Raw genomic sequence first — 22,677 nt, 5'->3', positions numbered from 1 at the left:
AAAAAAAATGTTGAAAAAATAGAACTTGACAAATGTTTGGCTGTCAGCCTGTAAAAGATCTATGATCTGATGTTGGGTGTCTTGTTCTTCTGGGTCCATATGTGGTTTTCAGTTCCCTCTGTGGGGAGATCATGTTTCATGTGGTATACTTTGATGTTGCCTACTTTGGACCCTCTTGTTGGGTATTTTCTGTTCCACTTGGGGATTCCTGAGAACACAACTGAGCGAGGTCAGTGTCATCTTATTAAAAAAAAAACACTCATGGGATTCTAGTATCCTTCTTCATTATAAATTATTGAACGCAATGTCATATAATTAGAAGCATAACTGTTATGACATTTTCACATGTATGATTTTCCCAAAGAAGACTCGTAATAAAATATGCACAACAGCTGGAAGCACATCTGCCACACACAGAACATCAGAAATAGAAATCACTGGGCAGCACATCCTGAAGGAAGGACAGGCAACACTTTATGCCTGCACAATGATCTGTTCTGCTCTTTTTCACATATTGTGTGTGGCTTATACTGTAATCTTTCCTTCTGTGTAAACGTTATTTGGCTTGCATTGAAAGGATCTGTAGAAAATAAAAATTAACTTATTGAATATGAACTGTTTGAAGGCCATTTATGGATGACAAAGCAAGAAATGCATACATAAATATATTCATTTTCAAAGTCTCAGAACAGCACAACAATGAATGTAGTCATAAAATGTTTTGTATTAAATTATTGTGCCCTCCTCTTACTGCGTGGATGTTCATTAAATCATTATAAAGAAACAATAAGACTAGCTTGAGAGCCATTATCACACAAACAACTAACAAAAACCAACTGAGTGCATCAAGCTAATGCACATGTCTATATTCTTCAGTGGTGGCTGTAGTGGAGACATTAATTCTTTGAGTAATAAAGAAAGCTTTATTATTACATTTTGTTGAATACAAAAACTTAACTAAATTTGTGTTAATATTTAGTTAGTTAGCCATTATTCCGTTATTTTTGATGTTGCGTCCCCACCTATTATAAAGCTTTCTCTACTGCTCTCTATCCTGTGCCACTTCCTCCATGTTTTTTCCTCTTTCTTCCTCTATCGCCATATCTTTACACCTCTTTCTTGGCCTTCCTGCTCTTCTCCTTCCTAACCCAATCCATCATCTCACTCTTCTTGTTGTCCTCGAGTCATCCATGCACTATACATATTCTGCTCATCTTATCATTTGCGATACGTCTATTTTATTCAGCTCCTTTTCATCAGTCTTTTCAGCCAAATCCTCGTTATTAATCGTTCTTGGCCATCTTATTCTTGTGACGATGTGGGTTCTGCTCCATGCTCCCATCTTGCTTTTGGGAGCCCTTGAACCCGACACCATCGGTAATGTCACTGATGAGCTTGGCAGTGAGGCATAACAATGAAACAAGAGGATGGTGCAAAAAGTGCCAAGTGCTTTTATTAAAAACAACAAAACAGTGTCCAAATAAATAGTGCAGTGCATCAAAAATCATTAAATAAATCTATTATAAAAAAAAAATCCTTGCCTTGAAAGCAAAAGCAAGGCTACGATACGTGATCTTCTCGGAAGACATTTAAAAGACCCGCGAGACCAAAGAGACTTGCTACGGTGCATCTCGCGGGGACTGTAAACATGAGACATTCTGCCAAGAGATTGACCCAGGACTGTCTCGTGATGACGTAGAACATGAGATTCTTGCAAGACACGCCCTACTTACAATCTATCAAATAAGACAACAGGGCAGCAAAACATTCAGTCTTGTGAAGGATTTGAGCACATACAGATCCAGGGTCTCAGTGCATATAAAGCGTATAAGGACAATACGAAGCGAAGAAGAAAGCAGCGTGGAGAAAAGATACTCAAAAGCGTTGGGAGAGAAAAAAGAAAAAATAATCTAGGTACAAATTCAGAAAATAAGGCAAGTAAGTATCAGCCCGTAACAAATGGAATTGAAACAAAGCACGTCCAATTAGCCTCAGAATTAAAAGACAGAGTAAAAGACAAAGTAGAAATTCATAAAGACGTTCCAAAACGTTGGCGCTATACACATGCAGAGCAGATTATGAAAGAAGTGCAATTCGAAAGGCTCCAAAAAAAAAAAAAAAAAGGTATGCGCGATTCAAATGTGGAGAAAGTTAAAGAATATGAAAGTAGGAAAATTACATAGTATAAAAAAGGAAAGTAAAGATCGCAGTAGCGCAAACAAACGGAAATTAATACTTGAAAAAGGAAAAATAATCACCACGGACCAGGTGTCATTGAAAAAAAAGCGGGACAAAGCGAGATCAGAAATAAGACAGTAGAAAACAAAGTAAAATGTCATAAAGAGGTTAAAAAACAAAAGGGCCAAACACATGCAGAGCATGTTAGTGATAATTCAGGATAGGTTTCTCCGTTTGGAATTTCAGCACAGACAAAGCGATCTACATCATCATCAGTTAATAGTTTTTTTTGCAAAGTAAACAATAAATGCATATGAGGTAAAACACGTTTTTGAAATTCTCTAACTTAAACTTCAAAGCCTTACAATATTTACATACTTCTGACATATCACCTGTCTCCATATATTCAATCTCTATTCGCCTTTTAGTTATTTCTCCGAGCAATAATTCCTCTTTTTTAATGCGCTAATGCGATGTTTACTCTCTTTTTTTGACACTGTCGTTTTTTTCTGCTTTCATATTCTGTATCTTGCTCTGCATGTGTTTCGCGCCTATGTTTTTTTGGGGTCTTTTGAATTCCAGTTTTCATTATCTCTAACCTGACAAAGTCATTAAACACATGTCTCACTGACCTCATTTAAAAGATTCAGGATATTTGGACTCAAAAGATTCCACATATTGTTTTTACAGAAGTTCTGAAATAAAAGTGAAACTAATGAAATAGCAACAATTCAAAGAAAAAAAAAATCTTAAAAGTGTGTATCCGGAAAACCAAACACGGGGGTTGGCGAGCGAAACCCCCTAGTAATCCATAAAAATGAGTGAAGAGTGGAGGTTTAAAAAAAAAAAAACAATAGAAAAAAAATCCTTTAAAATGAGGTTAAAACAACAGCTGGAAGCAGTCTCTTTAAAAATAAGGTCTGGTGCCTTCTTTTACCTGGCGGCTCCCCTGCTCCTCCTATCGGGATTCGCAACAGGGGAGTCGCCCTAACTGCAACAGACCTTCTATCCACTCGACTGGTCTGGAGGCTTCCTGATCCCTGGCTTTGGTTCTGCTCCCTCCAGACCGAGACTTGGCTTTCCCCAACGGCCAGGACGTTCACGTTGGAGAATCCACCTTCCAAGCCTCCCGACTCCCGCTGTCTTCTGCGGCGAGCCAACCTTCTTCTGGTCACTCCCGCTCCTCACAATGCTCAGTGGGAGCGACCACTACCAACTGCCCTAGGTGTCAGCCAAACACCCCACTAGGGCTCACTGTCCAGCTGCCTACGAGCGGTCGCTCTCACTCACTCACGCACCAGCTTTCTCCTCGCTACTTCCTGCCGCCTTCCTCTCCTGCAACCTCCGTCTCTCTCTCTCTCTTTTTTTTCCCTTCCTCGCTAGGCGCCTCGCGCTTCTACTTATTATGGGGACGTGGATCAGCTGTGGCAATCAGCAGCTCCTGGGAACAATTACAGATGCAGACGACCTGTGCACTTAAGTGAGGTTTGCCCGCATCACTAATTCCCCAGAAACCGCTCGGCCACACACACACCACGCCCCCTCACTAAGCTGCGAGTGTGGCGATTATTTATTTAAAACTGGCCCTTTTGACATGAGCTGTGGACCCGCTATACCACAATTCCCATAAGCTGTCTCAAGCATCTTTGGTGAAACACATCCAGTTTTCTCTTAACTGCTTGGCCAAATGTCCACCTTTCAGCTTCATACAAGGCTACCAGCACAACTAGTGCATTATAGACACTAAATTTGTCCATGGTTTGATGTCTCTGTGCCTCCAAAGCCTCTTTCTAACTTACCAAATACTGCTCCAGCCAAACCTGGCACACTTAGCAGACTTACACCTCTTGTGTTATTACATTCTTCATGACTTCCTTTCTTATATAATGGTACAATTATCCTTTTCCTCCAATCTTCTGGTATCTCTTCATCCCTCCACTCCAACCTCACCACTCTGAGCACCCACTCAGCTGCCTTCTTTCCCCCATACTTAAGATATTCCATCTATATATTGTCTATACCATATTTTATTAATAGTTTTACTTGAAACCACAACAAAAGACACCACTGAAAAATTAGACTTGCATTTAAAGCTTAAATAGAACTTGAAAACCACCATGTTGGACATACACTAAGCAGATTTTACAAGCCCTTACTTTTCAGAGCATTTGTCATTTATTTCTCATTTTTTTCTAGCTGTCACAGGTACTGGCACACCTCATTGATGATGGGACTGCTGATGGAAGTGGAATAATAAATTCTGAGGTGTACAGAAACATATACTAAAATTGTAGTGAATGCCTCCAAACTAATTGGATGGCGCTTCACCCTCCAACAAGATAATGATCCCAAACATACTGCTAAGACGACAGAGAAGTTTTTCAAAGCTAAAAAATGGAAAATATTTGAATGGCCAAGCCAGTCACCTGATTTATATCCTAGTGAGCATGCCTTCCATGTGCTGAAGAGAAAACTTAAGGGGAAAAGCCTCCGAAACAAGCAAGAGATGAAGATGGCTGCATTAGAGGTTTGGCAGAGCACCAGAGCAGATACTCAGCATCTGGTGGGGTCTATGAATTGCAGACTTCAAGAATGCATTGCATGCAAGGGATACTCAACAAAATACGTAATATGACTGCTTTAATATACCTGCCATTGCTTTGTCCCATACATTATGGTACACTGAAATGGGGAGACCATGTAGAAAAAGTGTAGTGTGACTGAAATGTATACAAATACCCTTAAATTCAAGTTGGCAATGAACACTTTAATCATGTCTGAATTGTTTGATTTGAAATTTTAAACTGAAACAGAGGGGCAAATCAAGGGAAAAAAAATGTGTCTTTGTCCCAAACATGGAGGGCACTGCTAAGTCATCTTCTTCAGTTTTTGAACTTTACAGTATTTCTTGGTAATTTTTGCAACATTCTAAGTGAGAAGACTTGTCACATTTAAGTGTGGCCACACTGTATATCATGACAGGCACAGTGTAATTTTTGTCTGCACATACCACTGTGGAGTTTTCCTCAACCACTGACCTGTTTAGATGAATTTTAGATCCATCCAAAGGGTTAGTGACTCTGTATCGGCTGAAGTTCAAGTATTTTAGGTTACTACGGAACTAAGAAAAACATGGGAAACACTTCAGGAAATGCAGTGATAGAATATTGTTTTATCTGGGGAAAATTGAACAAACTGATGATAAATATATTCACCTTTAGGAAAAGCATCTAACACCAAAGGAATAAGTCCAACATGTAATTTTTTAATATTGCAACAAAAACTTTAGTAAATAAAATCTCAAATTCAATCCAGATAGCCATTTCCCACACACGTAGATTTAAAAGCAACAGAGCAAAGCAGAAAAGCTTTGCCACTTCACAAATCATAGAATACATTCTAAGGGAAGCAATAAAGAAAAGGGTATTATCTCGAACATATACAGCATTTAGAGCATATCATCCTTTGACGTAGATCTATGAATGCTTTTGTTACTATTCTTGCTAGAAAATTGTTGTTCTGGTTGAGGACCTTGAGTCCTCAAAATTGAAAGAGTAAATAAAGCGTTGGAATTTCCTTTATTTCAGGCAGTAAAATAACAAGTCTATGTCCATGACTGAAACATGTCAAGCGGAGAAAATGAAATAATGAAAAAATGATGGCACTGTGACAAGTTTATTATTTTTATAACATCAGTACTTTTAAGTGTGAAAACTTGTTAAATCTATGATTGCCAAAAAAAACAGACTGACACAAGCTAAACTCCTACCTCATGGTCCTTTCCTGTTTACATCCTAAAACAAAACTTTAAGAGACGTGTGTTTGAACACTAGGTTTCTTCACTGTTTTAAACACATTATTTTACTTTATCTAATAATGTTAACTTGTCAAGAGTGTATTGCTGCCACTGTGCTGATGGAAGTGTTTCTCGATGTTACAAATTAGAAGTAGACATAATTTACTGATTACAGTGTATGTAGAATGAAGAAGTGGATGTAGTATGGTAGTTTGCTCCAAGATCTGATTCATGGACCAGTCATTTTCTGTGCGGAATTTACATATTCTCCTGTATTTGAGTATGTTTCTTCCACTGCCTCTTCTTTCACCTCACATCACCACTAATGCTCTGTTGGTTACATGGTCTGGCGAGTGTTAGTGCGAATGTCCACTGATGGGCTGATGTCCATTTTAGGTATGCTTCTGTGTTGAGAGGCTCTATCTTCCCGTTACCACATACTAGAAAAAACAGCCCCAGAAACTGAATATAAGAATGGATGATGGTTATTTTAATTTAAGAAGGCAGATAAGCAGACAATCTATGCTGCTGTACTTAAGATCCTAAATATAAAAATGCATGTTGCATTCAGACCCTTAAAGGAATACTGCACCCACCCAAAAGTATTTTTTTAATATATTACCCCATGTTGGTTTTTAGTGATGGCACTGAAAACATTTTAACGTCACGTTTTCATGCAGAATAAGAGAAAAAAGTCTGATATAATCGAGACTAATGGCGACTCATGCTGCTCAATGGCAAACAATGTGAAAAACATCCATGAAAAAGAGAGAATAATTCTCATGTTGTGTTGCATAATCCACATACTACTAATTATCTAGTTACAAGATCAAAATGCATTATTTTTTTTTGTTAAAATATTATTAACAGTTAGAGCATTAGAACAATCGAGACAAGAACAGGCCATTCAGCCCAACAAAGTTTGCAAGTTCCATCCATGCAATTCTTCTACAAAAACATTGTTTAGTTTTGAAAGTCCCTAAAGCCTTCCAGTTACATCTGGAAAAAGTTGTGTACATAGTAAATGGGAAAATGAGTGATTTTAATTTGCCCATCTCCAGGGGTGGGAAAAAAAATGATCTTAAATTAGTGAATTAGTTATCAGTTTTGTCTTTGGCAACACCAGTAATCCACCTTAATAAAAGGGTAAGTGTCTGTGGGCCTCTCCATCTGGTTGCTATCTCAGTCATTCCAAACAATGGCACATCACAAATATTTTAAGTAATACTTGTATAAATACATTGCAGTTGTCATTCCATTGCATCCCAAACTTTATCACAGTTTTTATGACTTTCATACCAAATGGTATATAACAGAGACATATGCATTGTATGGTGTACTGGAAACCTTAACACCGAAGTCTACATTGATTACTTAGATTTGAACTTATCTTAGATGGGTAGCACAGCTAGTTAATTAAATAATTTGCAAAGGTTCCTACTTTCCTTTCCTTACCTTTATCTGTAGGAGGTGGTCTCTAGCCATTAAGAGTTATATGAAGGTAGTTGAAGCACACTTGTTTTAAGAAACAGAATGAATATTGATAATCACAAGGATTATAGAAATAAAATAACTGAATAAATATCAACATAGAAAACAGGATGCAAGACAGACAGCACAAATATATAACACAGAAGAGGCTGGCTGTTTACTTGATATTTAAAGTTCTAACTTACCTTGGAACAGATAACATTTTATGATACCAAGTCTTTAAAGGTGATGTATAATGTTGTGTGAAGTTGCTGCTCCGGACTTAAGTGGACAATTCTTCTTGGGTTGGAGTGCACTTTTATCTTTTTGGGACATGGTCCTTTGTGGTGTGCTGTGCTCTTTTTGCTCAGTTTGTTTGACTCCGTAATTGAGTGTGTTCTGGGATTATGTTTACTTGGATTGCCTTATTATTTTAGGCAACTCCTTTTTGCCTTTTGTGCTCTTTGGATCTTCTTGTTGTTGCAGAGAATGTTTTATTTTATAAAGAAGGTATTTACCTTTATTTTATTAGGGGTTTGACGGTAAATCCCCCCCAAAACCAGGCAATTCTGGAAGTGCTTTTGGAGCTGTTTGAAACGTTAGTGCTTGAACTCCAAGTTCCTAACAGACTGCATGAATATAATTCAAACAGTGGCCACAGAAAGTGATGATGTCGAAAGGCAAGTTTTAGAAACTGGAACATATGAAATTCCACAAAAAGTAACATCATATAGTTGTAATAAAATGGAACACAGAACAGTATCATGATTAATTACAGTAATTGCTCACTTAAGCTGAAATGTGCATTTTATTTTCAAGTTGAGTGTTTCATAAATGCTTATGGAATGTCCCACTAAACACTTTGTCTCACTCTGTAACCTGCTTCTGTCTGCTCGAGTCTGAGGTGCCTGACTTGTGACTATTATGTACTAGAAGTTTTAATGGCAGCTGACCACCTTTGTCATCCAAAACAGTGAAAAATAACTGCTGCATGTATAATTTTATGTTGTCCTTTTCCAGCATTTAACCAAAATGTAAAGATTTTTTTCAATGGCATTTTACTTGCTTCATGTGAAGCTCAGTTTCATGCTAATCCTGGTGTAATTTCGCACTGGATAGAAGTGTTTCCTGATGTCAGTGTCCTAAATAGCTACTGTGGTCGAATACATTACCATAAACAATAAGGTGTAGTTTAAAAACAATGATTCTAGTCACCTCTGCTACATTAATAGAACAACTGAAAAAATTACAAACATTTTTAAAGACTCAAAATTACTTTATTGTGTCTTATTGCATAACTGTTTACTCACACAATTACGGGGTTTAAAGCATTAGGTCATTTTCTGCAGTTCCAGGGACTTCCACACAAATACAGGCTTCTATCCGCAAGCGAGGTTTTCCAGGTAAAACAACCTAGAAGGCCAGACTTTCAGTTGCATTTTAAATAAAATTAATGCACAGGTCCCATTCAAAGAGAACTACCAGAAACAATACACCTATTAGAGAGATGACCAACATTGACCTGGAACATAAGATGTCTACATGGCCATACTTCCAATCAGTTGCACAGATACTGCCAAGCCAAAGAAAGAATCTTTACATGGGTCTAGTGGAACTTTTTTGGTTTCTGGAAATGTCAAGCATTATCACGAGGAATGTAATTTGCTTTCTCCAGGTGGCCCCCGCAAAATAAAAATATATAATGCACATAATTGCCCTGCAATGTACTGGAACACCGTCCAAGGTTTTTTCTTGCCTTGCATGCAATGCTAGTTGGGACAGGCTCCAGCTGAGCCCCTGGGCCAGATTACGAGGGGTTAGAAAATCACATGACATGATGTACATAATAAAGACAGCTAAATTGTGTCTCAATCCAGATGCTGAAGAAGAAATTATTTTTTTGAAAATTTGTTTTGCCAAAAAGCAGAGTAACAAGGAATGGAATTGTGCACATTTTGGAAGCAATAGGCATACAACATGGCCGTCCATCAGGGACTGCACAAAGTCAAAAATACAAGGGATAATTAAGAGTAAACAATCAATTTAATGCCATAATACTGGACTGCAGTAAGAAACCCAATTAAAAAAGATGGTGGCATGTGAACTCCACAGTGCAAAACTTAATTAAACATGAAGCCCAAACAATACTGTGTAACACGTTGTGTCATCTTCTCCATAAGTTGTTTAATTCAGTAGTTATATGTAACTTCAGCATTGAACTAAAACATTAATAATATTCTTTAGCATAATCACAGAAGAGTCACAGTTGTTATATTTGCCCAGTCTATTTTGAGACAAACTGGAGTGACACACTTACAGTTTGCTGGTACAGAGGTTTACCTAAGAACTACATTTTTATTCTAAATTTTATAAACTACTTCTAACATGTTTCAAAATATAAAAGGTAGGATAAGTGCTATTGCTAGTGCTAGCAATCGCTTAAAAAGAAGCATATATTGATAGCAGGTGTTGCAAGCTCACTCTTCAAACTTCTGAGGTCTCAGTATAACACTGTGGTATGTCTTGATGCAAGAAAAGGCAGTAGGAGGAATCTGACGGCGGTCAATTAGATTGTTCTCAAGATGCAGCGAGATCAGTGAGGAATCTTCTGTCACTCTGGTATCACAGACCGAGTTGAGTGGAACATACCTAGAGGAGAAAACACTTCAACATGAAAATCTGGGAGGTTATGTATTATAAGAAGACGTCTGTTTAAATGAAGTGTCAGCAGGATGAACTGTGCCTTTACATTTGTTTGATACAAGAACTTTCTCAATGGAGTTTGAAAAAAGTAGTTAATTCTACAAGTATCAAGTATGCATGACAAACAAATAAATCAAAAAATAAAGTCAGGTGTGACCAGTATTTTTGTTTGAATCTGATGCCTTTCAGTTAGGAATAATTGGGAATTCTGGAGAAAAGTAACAGAAATTAGTGAAAGGTGGAGTTTGCTCTTTTTGAAATATTGCATATGTTCTTTATACTACAAAACTCAGCTGTGTCAGTCATTTTCTAACCTGTTTAGTCCTGAGCAGGGTCAGGGGGGTGCTGGAGCCTATCCCAGCTAGCATAGGGCACAAGGCAGGAACAAAACCTGGACAGGATGCCAGTCCATCGCCGGCCGAACACACACTAGGGCCAATATAGTATCACCAATTCACCTAACCTTGCATGTCTTTGGATTGAGAGAGGAAACCAGAGCACTCATAGGAAAACCATGCAGACACCGGAAGAACATGCAGACTTCATTTCGGGAGGACCCAGGAAATTAAATCCAGTCTCCTTACTGTGAGGAAGCAATGCCAGTCCTCAGCTGTGCCAACATCCCTAAAGTGTTTTTTAATCTGTAGCATAGATTTAAAGCAATCGGCAGTTTTCTTCCAAAAAGCATTAAAAATGTTGTTCCTTTGCTATGCAATTAGTAATGCAATTATGTTGAAATTATAAATAAAATCAACATTGTATTCATGAAAAATGAAGCACCATTTTCACAATCACTGCTTCCAGAAAACACATTCATATTGTGTTAAGCTCTAATATACGATTATGTCCTGTATCCGAAAATGTTAACAGCAAAAAATATGACTATATTTTGAAGCACTGGAATGTTTTATGGTAAATAACCAGTGCCATTGTTTTATTTGTGAGGAAAGTACATTAGGTACATAAGACTAACTTTGATGATGAATGGATTTCTCTGGAGGGGTAGAGTGCTATTAGCATGTCTGTGAAAGGCATTCAAGTTGGAATTTCATTGTACTCTGGACACATGACCTTTCAAGCCTTTGAAAAAGTAAGGTTATTTCTAATTACTAAGACAAAAAATTGAATTCAAAGCTACTCTCCACACTTTACTACTTGAGAAACTTACCTGATGTGGTTGTCATTGAGGCGTAACACCTGCAGGGACTTGAGATTAAGAATGCCTCTTGGTATGGTACGTAGCTGATTGTTGTCCACCAACAGCTCAGTTAATGAGTGATACAGTCCCATGAAGGACACACCATGGATCCCATCATCACGTAGCTTGTTATGGGATAGATGAAGGAACTCAAGCCCAGGCTTCATGTGAGCAAATACATAGCCAGGAATTCGCTCAATCTGGTTGTGATGTAAGGTCAGCTGGCGTAGACTAATAGGGAGGAAGGACGGCACATGGACAAGTCTATTGTAGGATAAATCTATAGCTTCCAGTTTCCTGTCATAGAAAAAATAAATAGATTATCCCAAGAAGAAACAATTTAATTGTTCTTAAATAGCAGTTGTTTTGTGTCTTTTTTTTTTTTTTTTTTTTTTTTTGCAAATGGCAAAAATAGCAGTGGTTAACAGAAATATGGCTGTCACTTTTCAGCTACAGTAAAGAGTATTTGAAGTTAGTTCAAATGACATAGAAGTGACATAGAATTTTATTTTGATTTACAGTTTAATTAATGTTAATAACTCTGTGCTTTACGTCACTTCCTAAATATTGAAAATGATTTTATTTTGAATCACAATTATACAGTTTGCTACTCATGAACAAATAGGTGGAACAGAGTCTTTCATGGAAAAATCTTTACTGTCTTATAGCTCATCTCATGGTTGTCCTCATTTAGACTCTTGTTTCATTGCAACTAGTTCAAGAAATAAATTCATGTGATTTTTTTCTTTTATCAATCGCTCACCAGATTTTCCATATGAACATGCATTGCCAACAGACAATCTAGAGAATTAAATTTTCTGTAATCTACAGAACCCGCTATGGGTTCTGCCACTGTCTTGATTACAGGCTACAGTTACATAAGTTGCTACTGAAGACTGGCAGTTGGGTCTCCAGTGCCTGCAATTTTAACAAAATGTTTATAGGGAAAGTAAGCTATGATGGGTGTATCAGTATGTTTTTGAAAAATATTTTATTTCAGCAACTGAGAAACCTGTGTGAAATTTTCAAATTACCAAAACTTCTTTAGATTAAACAAACAGTTCTGACAATTTAGCCAGGACATAGGAATAAACTCTACTCTTTCTGAAAGATGCTCAGGGATTTTAATGACTATGGAGAGACAGGGACCTACAGTAGGTTTTATGTCTCATCTGTAGGTCCCTATCACTGCATTTGGGCATGGGAACCCAAACACAGACCACAGTATAAGCATTCCCTGTTGGCCTCACCAACACCTCTTCCAGCAGCAACCCTAGCTTTTCGTAGATGGTCTCCCATCCAAGTACTGGATGGGCCCGAAAGTGGTTAATTTCAGGTGTGTGTGTGTGTGTGTGTGTATTAATAGGGTAAAATCTAGAATCTAACATAAAAATCACTGAAACCAATAATCCACTACCACTGAAACCTTGATTTTATTTTTTTCATTGCTTCAAAACATTTTAAACTATGCTAGAATTTACAGAAATGTTAGAAAAATAAGAGGGGCTCACAACATACTATAGAGATAACATTTTCCCTAACAACCCTTGTTTACAGCAAATACCCAAAAGCAATTCCATGCACTAAACAGGATGTCATGAATTTCTCAATTAATGAATATTTCGCTCTGAGAGGTTTTGACAGGCTACACACAACATCAGCCAGTTCTTGTTCTGTTGCTTGTGATATTTGTATTGGTGCATAGAAACAGCTGCAACCATTTGACCATGCAACGCTGCCACAGCTTACAGAATGCCAGTCAAGCACAATAACTTAAGAGCAGTAAAGAAATGAGCCCTGACAGAAGATCACTGAGCTGAGCAAGGCCTCAAACATTCCAAACAGGACAACCAGCAATAATGACTCCCACCAGAATCTCTCTGCCTGTTTATTGCCTTAGTCTGCTTCCTGTCAGCTGACCATGGAATAAGAGAAACAGGAACAAGTCTTTTTTGGCAGCCCTTGCAGTGACCCTTTGTCAACCCATCTCACTGAAAAGGGTACACATCTGCCTCTCATTAAAGTGATGCTTGAGGAGTATGTTTAGATTCTTCTATGATTATTTTTTTTTGTTATTACGGTTAACTATGAAATCAATGTGGTCAAATTTTATAGGAGCCAGAAGCAAATATAATTTGACACTTTAAACATAACAAACCAGGACTGCAGTCTTTTGATAAAAGAATCTTACAACACTAATGAGATTATAGAGCAAAAAATGATAATAAATTCAATGTGTCTCTTCTGCCATCAGTCAGACTATGCATAATGGTTACCCACGTGCTTTTTACTTACAGTATATCAGTTAAAGTGGAGATTGACTTCTCGATATTGAATTCATTTTTTTTTGTTGTTTATCCACATCACAGATTTGGTTTCAAAATACTGCATTTATTTAAAAATCATCTGTCTCATGTGCAGGCTATGACACAGGAGGTTCTCTTTTCAAATAGGAGAACATAGATAAATGATTTTCCTTATTACAAAACTACAAAAAAACAAATATGATACACAACAACATCTTAAATTACATCTCAAAAACCAAATCCCCCAGAACTTCCAACATCCTATCATCCAAATACAGTAAAATATATCAAGCTTCCATTCCCAGCCATCAAACATATCAATCACTCAATGAAAACAAAACAAAAAAAAAATGTCAACCTCACCTCCCCTGAGCCCTGCTCCCCTACTCGTTACACCCACATTCCTCTTAAAATAACACCAGAGTGGCAGCATGTTGGTATGCACATGTAAGTAAGAATTTCACTGTACTCTGTACAAGTAAAAAAATCATTCTATTAAACCACGAACATAACAGTAAGCAAAGCCCTAATAAACTAATTTATCAATCCTTGCACAATAATTAAAATCATTCTTGCAAAAGCAATATGACATCACAGGCAGCATTTCCAACAGTATCTCCTGGTCTAAACCAGGTGAGGAGACAAAGTGCTTAGTCCACTTCAGTGTTATGAAAGGTAAGACTGACATCTGTCCCAGCAACATTGGGGACAAAGCAAGAAACCTCTCTGGACATCACACCAGTCCATTTGGAGCGCACAATACAAACAAACCCATGTTTGCATGTTCTCAGAGTGGCTAATATGGAATCAGCAGATAACCTAACCAGCAAGTCTTTTAAAATGGGGGAGGTGTGGCCAGAGAAAAACCCAAGGAGACACAAGGAGAATGTGCAAACGTTTCATGTATAATTGCAGGGTATATGATTCAAACCTAGGATATTGGATCCATGAATCAGCAATGAACCCCATTGCAATAACTTGCAAAACCATCAGATTATTATTTGAAAAAGAAAAAAATATATATGATGAGGATTTAGAGTTTGGTTATCTCTTTTCTCAGCAGCATATACCATTTCATAATTAGATCATCCTTTACTTAATAAAAACATATTCTGGAATCTACCAGCTGAACAAAGGGAGAACTAAAATAAATGAAAGGATAAAAAAAAAGATTAGAAAAAAAGTTTAATTCAACAATAAAGTGTTTGAAACAAAGGCCAAAAAGTGAAATGTGCAGGGACTGCAGCAGTGACATAAGGCTCCACGGAGAAAGGCCAGCTGTGAGAGGGAAGAGAAAGGGGGCACAGAGAATGAGTTCAGACATAAACAATAGAAATAAAATACGCAATATGCCTAGCAGATGGTATATTCTTTAAGATTGTTTTTATTTTCTTCATGCATCTTATGAACTCAGCACAAACTTGTATTTTAAATAACTGTATAAATATGAAACCATCCAAGCCACAAGCACTGCTCTGTATTTCCTAAACTGCAGCAGTGGAATGTTAAATGAATAATTATGGATAACACAAAAAATTAATAATCGTAAGCCTGCAATGCTTTTGCCTTAAGCCTACAATTTCAGTACAGAAGTAACATAGGAGACGTAACTATGGAGAATATACCAATCCATTCATTGGTTTGTTATTATTGGTTCATTATTGAGTAACAAAGTGCTAGCTTGGCATTTCCTTGCAGAAGGAACTTACACCTTTAATAATAATAATAATAATAATAATAATACATTTTTATATATATATATATATATATATATATATATATATATATATATATATATATATATATATATATATATATATATATATGGTTGCAATAGTTTACTGTCAAATAAATGCAAAGAGTACACGACACGTGTTTCGCCCTCATTCTGGGCTCATCAGGTGTACACACTCCACTGCACTCCCTCTCGGGAATCGAACCTCGGAGTCAGAGGCGATGCCCCTAACGTTGCGCCACGGCGTGTGGTTCGTTTATTTGATAGCATGTAGATCGGGGTAATTACATTCACGGCATTCGAAGTCTGTGTCACAATCTGTTAGTGTGGGTGGTTACCTACCAGGTAACGCTTTGTGGTTGGCCAGCAATCTGCTAACATCCACCACGGTGCCCTCAGTTTTGTGAAGAGCAGATCATAGAATGGTTGCAATAGTTTACTGTCAAATAAATGCAAAGAGTACACGACACGTGTTTCGTGTCGTGTACTCTTTGCATTTATTCTGATGAGCCCAGAATGAGGGCGAAACACGTTTCGTGTACTCTTTGCATTTATTTGACAGTAAACTATTGCAACCATTCTATGATCTGCTCTTCACAAAACTGAGGGCACCGTGGCGGATGTTAGCAGATTGCTGGCCAACCACAAAGCGTTACCTGGTAGGTAACCACCCACACTAACAGATTGTGACACAGACTTCGAATGCCGTGAATATATATATATATATATGTATATATATATTTACACCATGTAGGACCCACACATCAATCTAATTGGGAACACATTAGAACAGGAGCTAGGAATGAATCTATTAGTCAATTACTAGTATGTAAGACCTTAAAGGATGTTTAGTATTTTTCAAGTAAAAGTTTCTTCACAATAATGATATAAATTAAGTTTGTATAGGAAATTCTTCTTTAAATTGAAGGATTTGTTATAACATTTAAAAAATACCTAGCCTGTTCTTATGTTTTAAAATGGAAGTCATGAGGCACAGGCCCAAACCTAAAAACAAAACAGTGAAAACTTACCAAATGCACCAGCCTTTCAAGCCAAGAATATTATCAAGTATTGATACATGCCTTGAGACTACACACATATTGTGAAACAGTGTATCCTTGTTATTTTAGGAAGAAAAGGAAAAAAATATATAGTTTTTGAGATTCAGCCATTTTGAAAAAGAATGACTGTGTGCATCAATACAATACAACTCCAATACAACTCGGAGTCCTGCCACGTGCAAAAGTTCGCTGACGACACTGCTATCGTGGGCTGCATCAGGAATGGGCAGGAAGAGGAGTATAGGAACTTAATTAAGGACTTTGTTAAATGGTGCGACTCAAACCACCTACAACTGAACACCAGCAAAACCAAGGAGCTGGTGGTGGATTTTAGGAGGACCAGGCCCATCATGGACCCCGTGATCATCAGAGGTGACTGTGTGCAGAGGGTGCAAACCTATAAATACCTGGGAGTGCAGCTGGATGATAAATTGGACTGGACTGCCAATACTGATGCTCTGTGTAAGAAAGGACAGAGCCGACTATACTTCCTTAGAAGGCTGGCGTCCTTCAACATCTGCAATAAGATGCTGCAGATGTTCTATCAGACGGTTGTGGCGAGCGCCCTCTTCTATGCAGTGGTGTGCTGGGGAAGCAGCATAAAGAAGAGGGATGCCTCATGCCTGGACAAACTGGTGAGGAAGGCAGGCTCTATTATAGGCACGGAGCTGGACAGTTTGACATCCGTGGCAGAGCAACGGGCATTGAGCAGGCTCCTGTCAATAATGGAGAATCCACTGCATCCACTGAACATTATCATCTCCAGACAGAGGAGCAGCTTCAGCAACAGACTGCTGTCAATGTCCTGCTCCACTGACAGACTGAAGAGATCGTTCCTCCCCCACACTATGCGACTCTTCAATTCCACCCGGGGGGGGGGGGGTAAACATTAAAATTATACAAAGTTATTGTCTGTCTGTATACCTGCACTGTTATCGGCATTGTTTTCACTCTTTAATTTAATATTGTTCTTTATCAGTATGCTGCTGCTGGAGTATGTGAATTTACCTTTGGGATTAATAAAGTATCTATCTATCTATCTATCTATCTATCTATCTATCTATCTATCTATCTATCTATCTATCTATCTATCTATCTATCTATCTATCTATCTATCTATCTATCTATCTATCTATCTATCTATCTATCTATCTATCTATCTATCTATCACCACACTGCTCATCTCCCTCTGTGGCAATCTTTCATCCCTGGGGTGTGAGTTCATCTAGCATAACTATTTCACTTCAAAAACATATTTTTTTGCTGCCATCATAAATCAGAGTTACTCAATGATGTTTCCTGGGGGTGAATTGCTGTCTCTGTTCTTCTAACAGCTACACAATAATCATTGAAAATGTGGCACACTTAACAACACAAAAATTAAATAGTAGAAAAGCAGCCCCTGCCACCATCTCCCCTCCTGCAGGTTCCACAGTTCAGAATTTCAGTTAGTTAGAACTATATATAAAATCACTGAAAATGACATTACAATATCAAGCAAACTGAAATAACTAGTACACAACCTGAATTAGTTTCCAAAAGGAGAAAAGAAATGATTGCATAGAGTGGAAAGAGTAAGCCTGGGTGAAGAGGTAGCACGCACACAGCAGATGTGACAACATATAAAATGTGACAATATATATTCGTTAGTCTTTTCTTGATATGGACACGCACCTGAGACTGCTTTAACAAGAAAAATAGATGCAATGTGGAAAATGTCTGTATATGAGGCACCATTTAGGAAAATACCCATATAATCTCAGTGCACATCTGCCTTTAAACCATCGTGTCTGTATGTGATTTGTAATTTGTGGGTCAGCACTGCATATTAAAAAATATGATTTGAGTAAGCAAGTGCTACCAAGGCACATTTTTAATCACATACGGTCAAAATAGTTTGACAGGAGATGTGCTTTCAAATAAAGTAATTTCATGGCATACTGACTGCTCTGCTACTAAATCAGACCCTTTACACATTTTGTACAGAGCATCATTTAATACAAGCTGTGGCAGAACATAACCATTGATAAAGCACAACTGGACAGACTGAAGGAGGAAAATATGCAGCCTCAAGTTACGGTCAATTGGTGATGTTCCTGTGGAAAATGTCAAAACTCTATTCATAATGGCCACTGTGAGCAGACATACGAACATGAAACATATTCTTACCTAAAGAAAATACTGTAGTACAAAGTCTTTGTGATAAAATGTATTACTTCTAGCTTACTTGTGTTGTTACCAGCATGCCTCAGAAACACAGCAGGCATCATCTGTTAAAGCTGAAAAACATTGCTACTTCAATGTGGAAATTTTAAGGCTTTTGTTTTCACATTTGGACCCCTGCCCCTTTTTTTTTTAAAATGCAAGAACAGGGTAGGTATTTTTTTTTAAATAATTTTACTTTGGAAACCACTTTGGAAATAATTTAATGTTGCAAAATAATATATACCTGACAGTGAAAAAATAGGGTGTCACGATGGCACAGTGGTAGTACTGCTGCCTTGCAGTTAGGAGACCTGGGTTCACTTCCCGGGTCCTCCCTGCATGGAGTTTGAATGTTCTTCCTATGTCTGCATGGGTTTCCTCTTGGTGCTCCGGTTTCCTCCCACAGTCCAAAGACATGCAGGTTAGGTGCATTGGCGATCCTAAATTGGTGTGTGTGTGTGCCTTGCGGTGGGCTGGCGCTCTGTTCAGGGTTTGTTCCTGCCTTGCACCCTGTGTTGGCTGGGATTGGCTCCAGCAGACCCCTGTGACCCTGTAGTTAGGATATAGCGGGTTGGAGAACGATTGACTGACTGGCAGTGAAAAAATAACCTTCTCTTTAAAAATTTGCAAAAAAAAAAGCTATGTTTGGTCTGAAGAAAAATTACAAAGCAGCAACTGCAGTTAAAAATGGGGGGTTGCCTATAGTACATATATCAGTTAATTAGTTTTGTTTGTGTTAAAAATACTGAAAGAGACTAAAAATCACACTATAGCATGCTATTAAAGGCCCAGTTGAAGGGCATTACCAACTATTTTGCATGTCTGTGGGCTGTTAAATAAACCTGCATTAATGCAGAGAGATGTAAACTTTACTGTTTTTATTAATTCTTAGCAGGTGCACTAAGGTGTTGTGGTGTGATATTTTCTATATAAGTTGATAAATATTTTGTATGTTGTAGCAGTAGGGGGCGCTACCGCTCCCTTGAACCCTCAGGTACCACGCCAAACACCAGGTAAAAGTATAATTCTTCTTCTTTTTATTATAATACTGTGCACCAAGCACCCTTCACTCCACACTACTCATACAATATTCAATACTATTAATACACAATTCTTACTCCCAATCCTCCTCTCCCAGACACTTAGCCACCCTTCCTCCCAGCTCAACTCACTCGTCTGGGGTTTCACAGAATCCTTTATAGTCCCTGACCCGGAAGTGGTTCCAGCCCGACACTCCATAAGTCCTCATAACTTCCGGGTCAGATTAAAAGTCCTTTTCTTCAACCCGGAAGCACGTCGTTCCTTCCGGTCATGTGATCACGACGCACTTCCGGGTTATAAGGCACGTAGCACTCTGTAAGCCTTCCTACAGCTGCTCCTGGTGGTCCCCATGGTATCCAGCAGGGTTGTTTATAAAAACAACAATATCCATAATGCCCTGCTGGAATTTGGGGACCTTCCATGCTGCTGGGAGGGCGCCATCTGGCGGCCTGGAGGTGTGGACCGGAATATTTGGCCGGCCATCCCTCACAATGTGTTTATTTGTAATTTAGAAAGAGAAATGTAATATTAGTGTTATTTCATTGATAAGAACAGCAATGGTTTGATGTTTAAGAAACCCCAGTCTTTAGGACTGAGTGAGAACTTTTATGACACGGTCGGGGGAAGTGCCCAAACCCAGTTTGGCAAGTGATTCTCTGCAGCACTCTCTCAGTTAACCCCCACAGGAAAGCCAAATTACCTAGCTGGCAAGCATCAGCTCAACAAATGGTTTTGGTGGCAGGTGTGAAAGGTGTTGTGTGCTCACATTGGTCTGAAGTAGCTGTTTGGGACTGGTTTGAATCAGAGGCCTACTGGTTTAAGGATTTGGACAAAGAATGTATAAATTCTGTTGCTTTACCCCTCCCTCTCTCTCATACACACACCATCATGATGAAGAAGCACCTCACATGCTGTGGACTGAAAAGAAAACCACACTGAGAAGCAGAACTCGGCAGCCATATTAAGACAGGCATGTGGCCTGTTCTGAAAAAAGCAGACTAGAAATGATGACTTAACTAGAGACATTCTGAGTAACTAACAAGTCTGTGTACCGCCTGAAATTACATATCAGCATTTTTCAGGTTTTATGGTTGCCAATACTCAAATGTAATTTGCTTATTGTTATTATTTTATGAATATTATCAATAATACATTTTTCAAGTTGTAACTTAATTCCAGCTTGTCTTTTTTCACTCTGTGCAATTGCCTAAGGTTATAGATGTAGTAGGGAAGGTGGGGAGAAGTTATAAAGGTGGGGAGAAGTTATAAAGTACATTACCTTATAAACAGTTGTAAGTCTATGGGATTTGAGGCATTCTGACAAAGGCTACATATTAAAGAATACAAAGGGGGAAAGCAGAGTAATATAGAACTCTACCAAGTCAAAACATAAGGCCAGAGTGCCAATGGCACCAAACCTGTCAAGCACTTTTTCACTAACTCTATTATCCATTTATCAGCAAACCTTATTAATCCAGTCCAGAAGGAGGATGATGGCCATCGCAGTAACACTAGGGACAATGGTGAACCCAGTTTGGATTGGAAGCAGCCATTACACGCACAAACCTATAATCAACCAATTTAAAGGAATCTATTAATTTAAAATGCACATCCTTGGGATAAATAAGAAAGTCCCAGAGAGACTACAGAAAACTCCACACAGACAGTGACTGGGCTGGGAAGCAGTAGCTCAAACTAAAGCCCCACCTTGCCATTACATGTCCTAAAATAGCACTGGTAAACTCTAATCAATATATATTTTTAATTTCCTTTTAATTAAATGTTAAACATTAAAATGTTGAAGAGTCTTTTAGATCTCTTCCTAGAAAAATGTTCCTTTTTATTCAAAGGATAACACTAGAAAGACCTGAACATCACCTTGAGCTTCTAGCATGCTTATACTGTATATGTTATTTGAGATGTCATTTCAGGAGAGAAAATGTTTGAGTTAAGGATTAAGTTGCCCAGTCCTTTTATTCTGAAAATGTTCTTCATTTAAGGAAATTGTTAACTGAAGTATTTAGAGAATATGTTATCTGCCAATAATCTGGACAAGTAAACAATGCTTGATGTTTTTAAAAAGCAACATTTTGGCAATGAACTTAAGGACATTATTGAGGGTCTGCAGCTGACAACAGCTTAGAAAGACTATTTCCTGAAATGTGGCATCGCAATTTACAATGTCATTCGTCTAAAACCCATAGCTTTTTGTTACACTACAACATGCCAATTTTTCAAATATCATTAAAGTTAGAGGTGGTCTAAGACGTTGTAATCCTTCAGTGCTTTGTAATGGAGATAATAAATTAATTTAGAAAATGTTTTTACATTTTTTGATACACAGATACCATTTTACTTCTAGCTGATTACTGTTTTTCATTTTGCAGACATAGTCTCATTTTATGAATGTTACGATTCCCAAAACCACTGTCTGCTTGGAGGCTGTGAGAACAGGTCTGCTTAAGTGGCTGGTTTGCCGGATGTGCACTTTAATTCAATCAGTGTATCTTGTAACCACTGATAACTTTAATAAAATAATGTAGATGACTAAACCACTTAAACCAGTTTGCAAAGTTTTAGTGTAATTATCCAGTGCCAAAGACTAAACAGTCTCTGCTGCTGCCTTTTCTGACATCTTTTTTTAATTTAATCCTTAGCAGATACATGGTGAGAATGAGAATAAACTGAACTGACTGTTGCTCCGTGTTATTTTCAATGCCTGACTCAGATTTTTTTACTTGAATATTTGTTACAGTATCAGTAAAATATATTTATTTAATGAAAACTAATTTTATTTATTTTTCTATATATCTTTGGATGTTATAAATAACTTTTAAGTATGCATTTAACCACTAAAGAGTGCAATACAAGCAAGGGAAGCTAAGTTCTACCCTTAATGACACAGATTGAGAAAATGGTTTAATACATACAATTAATGAGTACGTGTATCAGAAGAATTGTTTCCACTGAATTACCTCTTGTTT

General features: G+C 37.8%; 1 protein-coding gene across 1 annotated transcript in view; it reads right to left on the bottom strand.

Annotated features, from left to right (window-relative positions):
- Positions 1-9,468: 9,468 nt before the first annotated feature.
- The window catches only part of si:dkey-32e6.6 (extracellular matrix protein 2), a 95,032-nt gene continuing 81,823 nt past the window's right edge, over positions 9,469-22,677 (bottom strand). The window contains exons 9-10 of the mRNA XM_028813569.2: positions 11,316-11,642; positions 9,469-10,093 (exon numbers count right to left, since the gene is read on the bottom strand). Coding sequence (XP_028669402.1) covers positions 9,922-10,093; positions 11,316-11,642 — 499 coding nt within the window. The 3' untranslated portion in view covers positions 9,469-9,921. The remainder of the gene's footprint in view (positions 10,094-11,315; positions 11,643-22,677) is intronic.

The sequence above is a fragment of the Erpetoichthys calabaricus genome, chromosome 11 (genome assembly GCF_900747795.2).
Source record: "Erpetoichthys calabaricus chromosome 11, fErpCal1.3, whole genome shotgun sequence".
In the NCBI taxonomy this organism is placed as follows: domain Eukaryota; kingdom Metazoa; phylum Chordata; class Cladistia; order Polypteriformes; family Polypteridae; genus Erpetoichthys; species Erpetoichthys calabaricus.
This window is presented reverse-complemented; position numbering and strand designations above follow the sequence as displayed.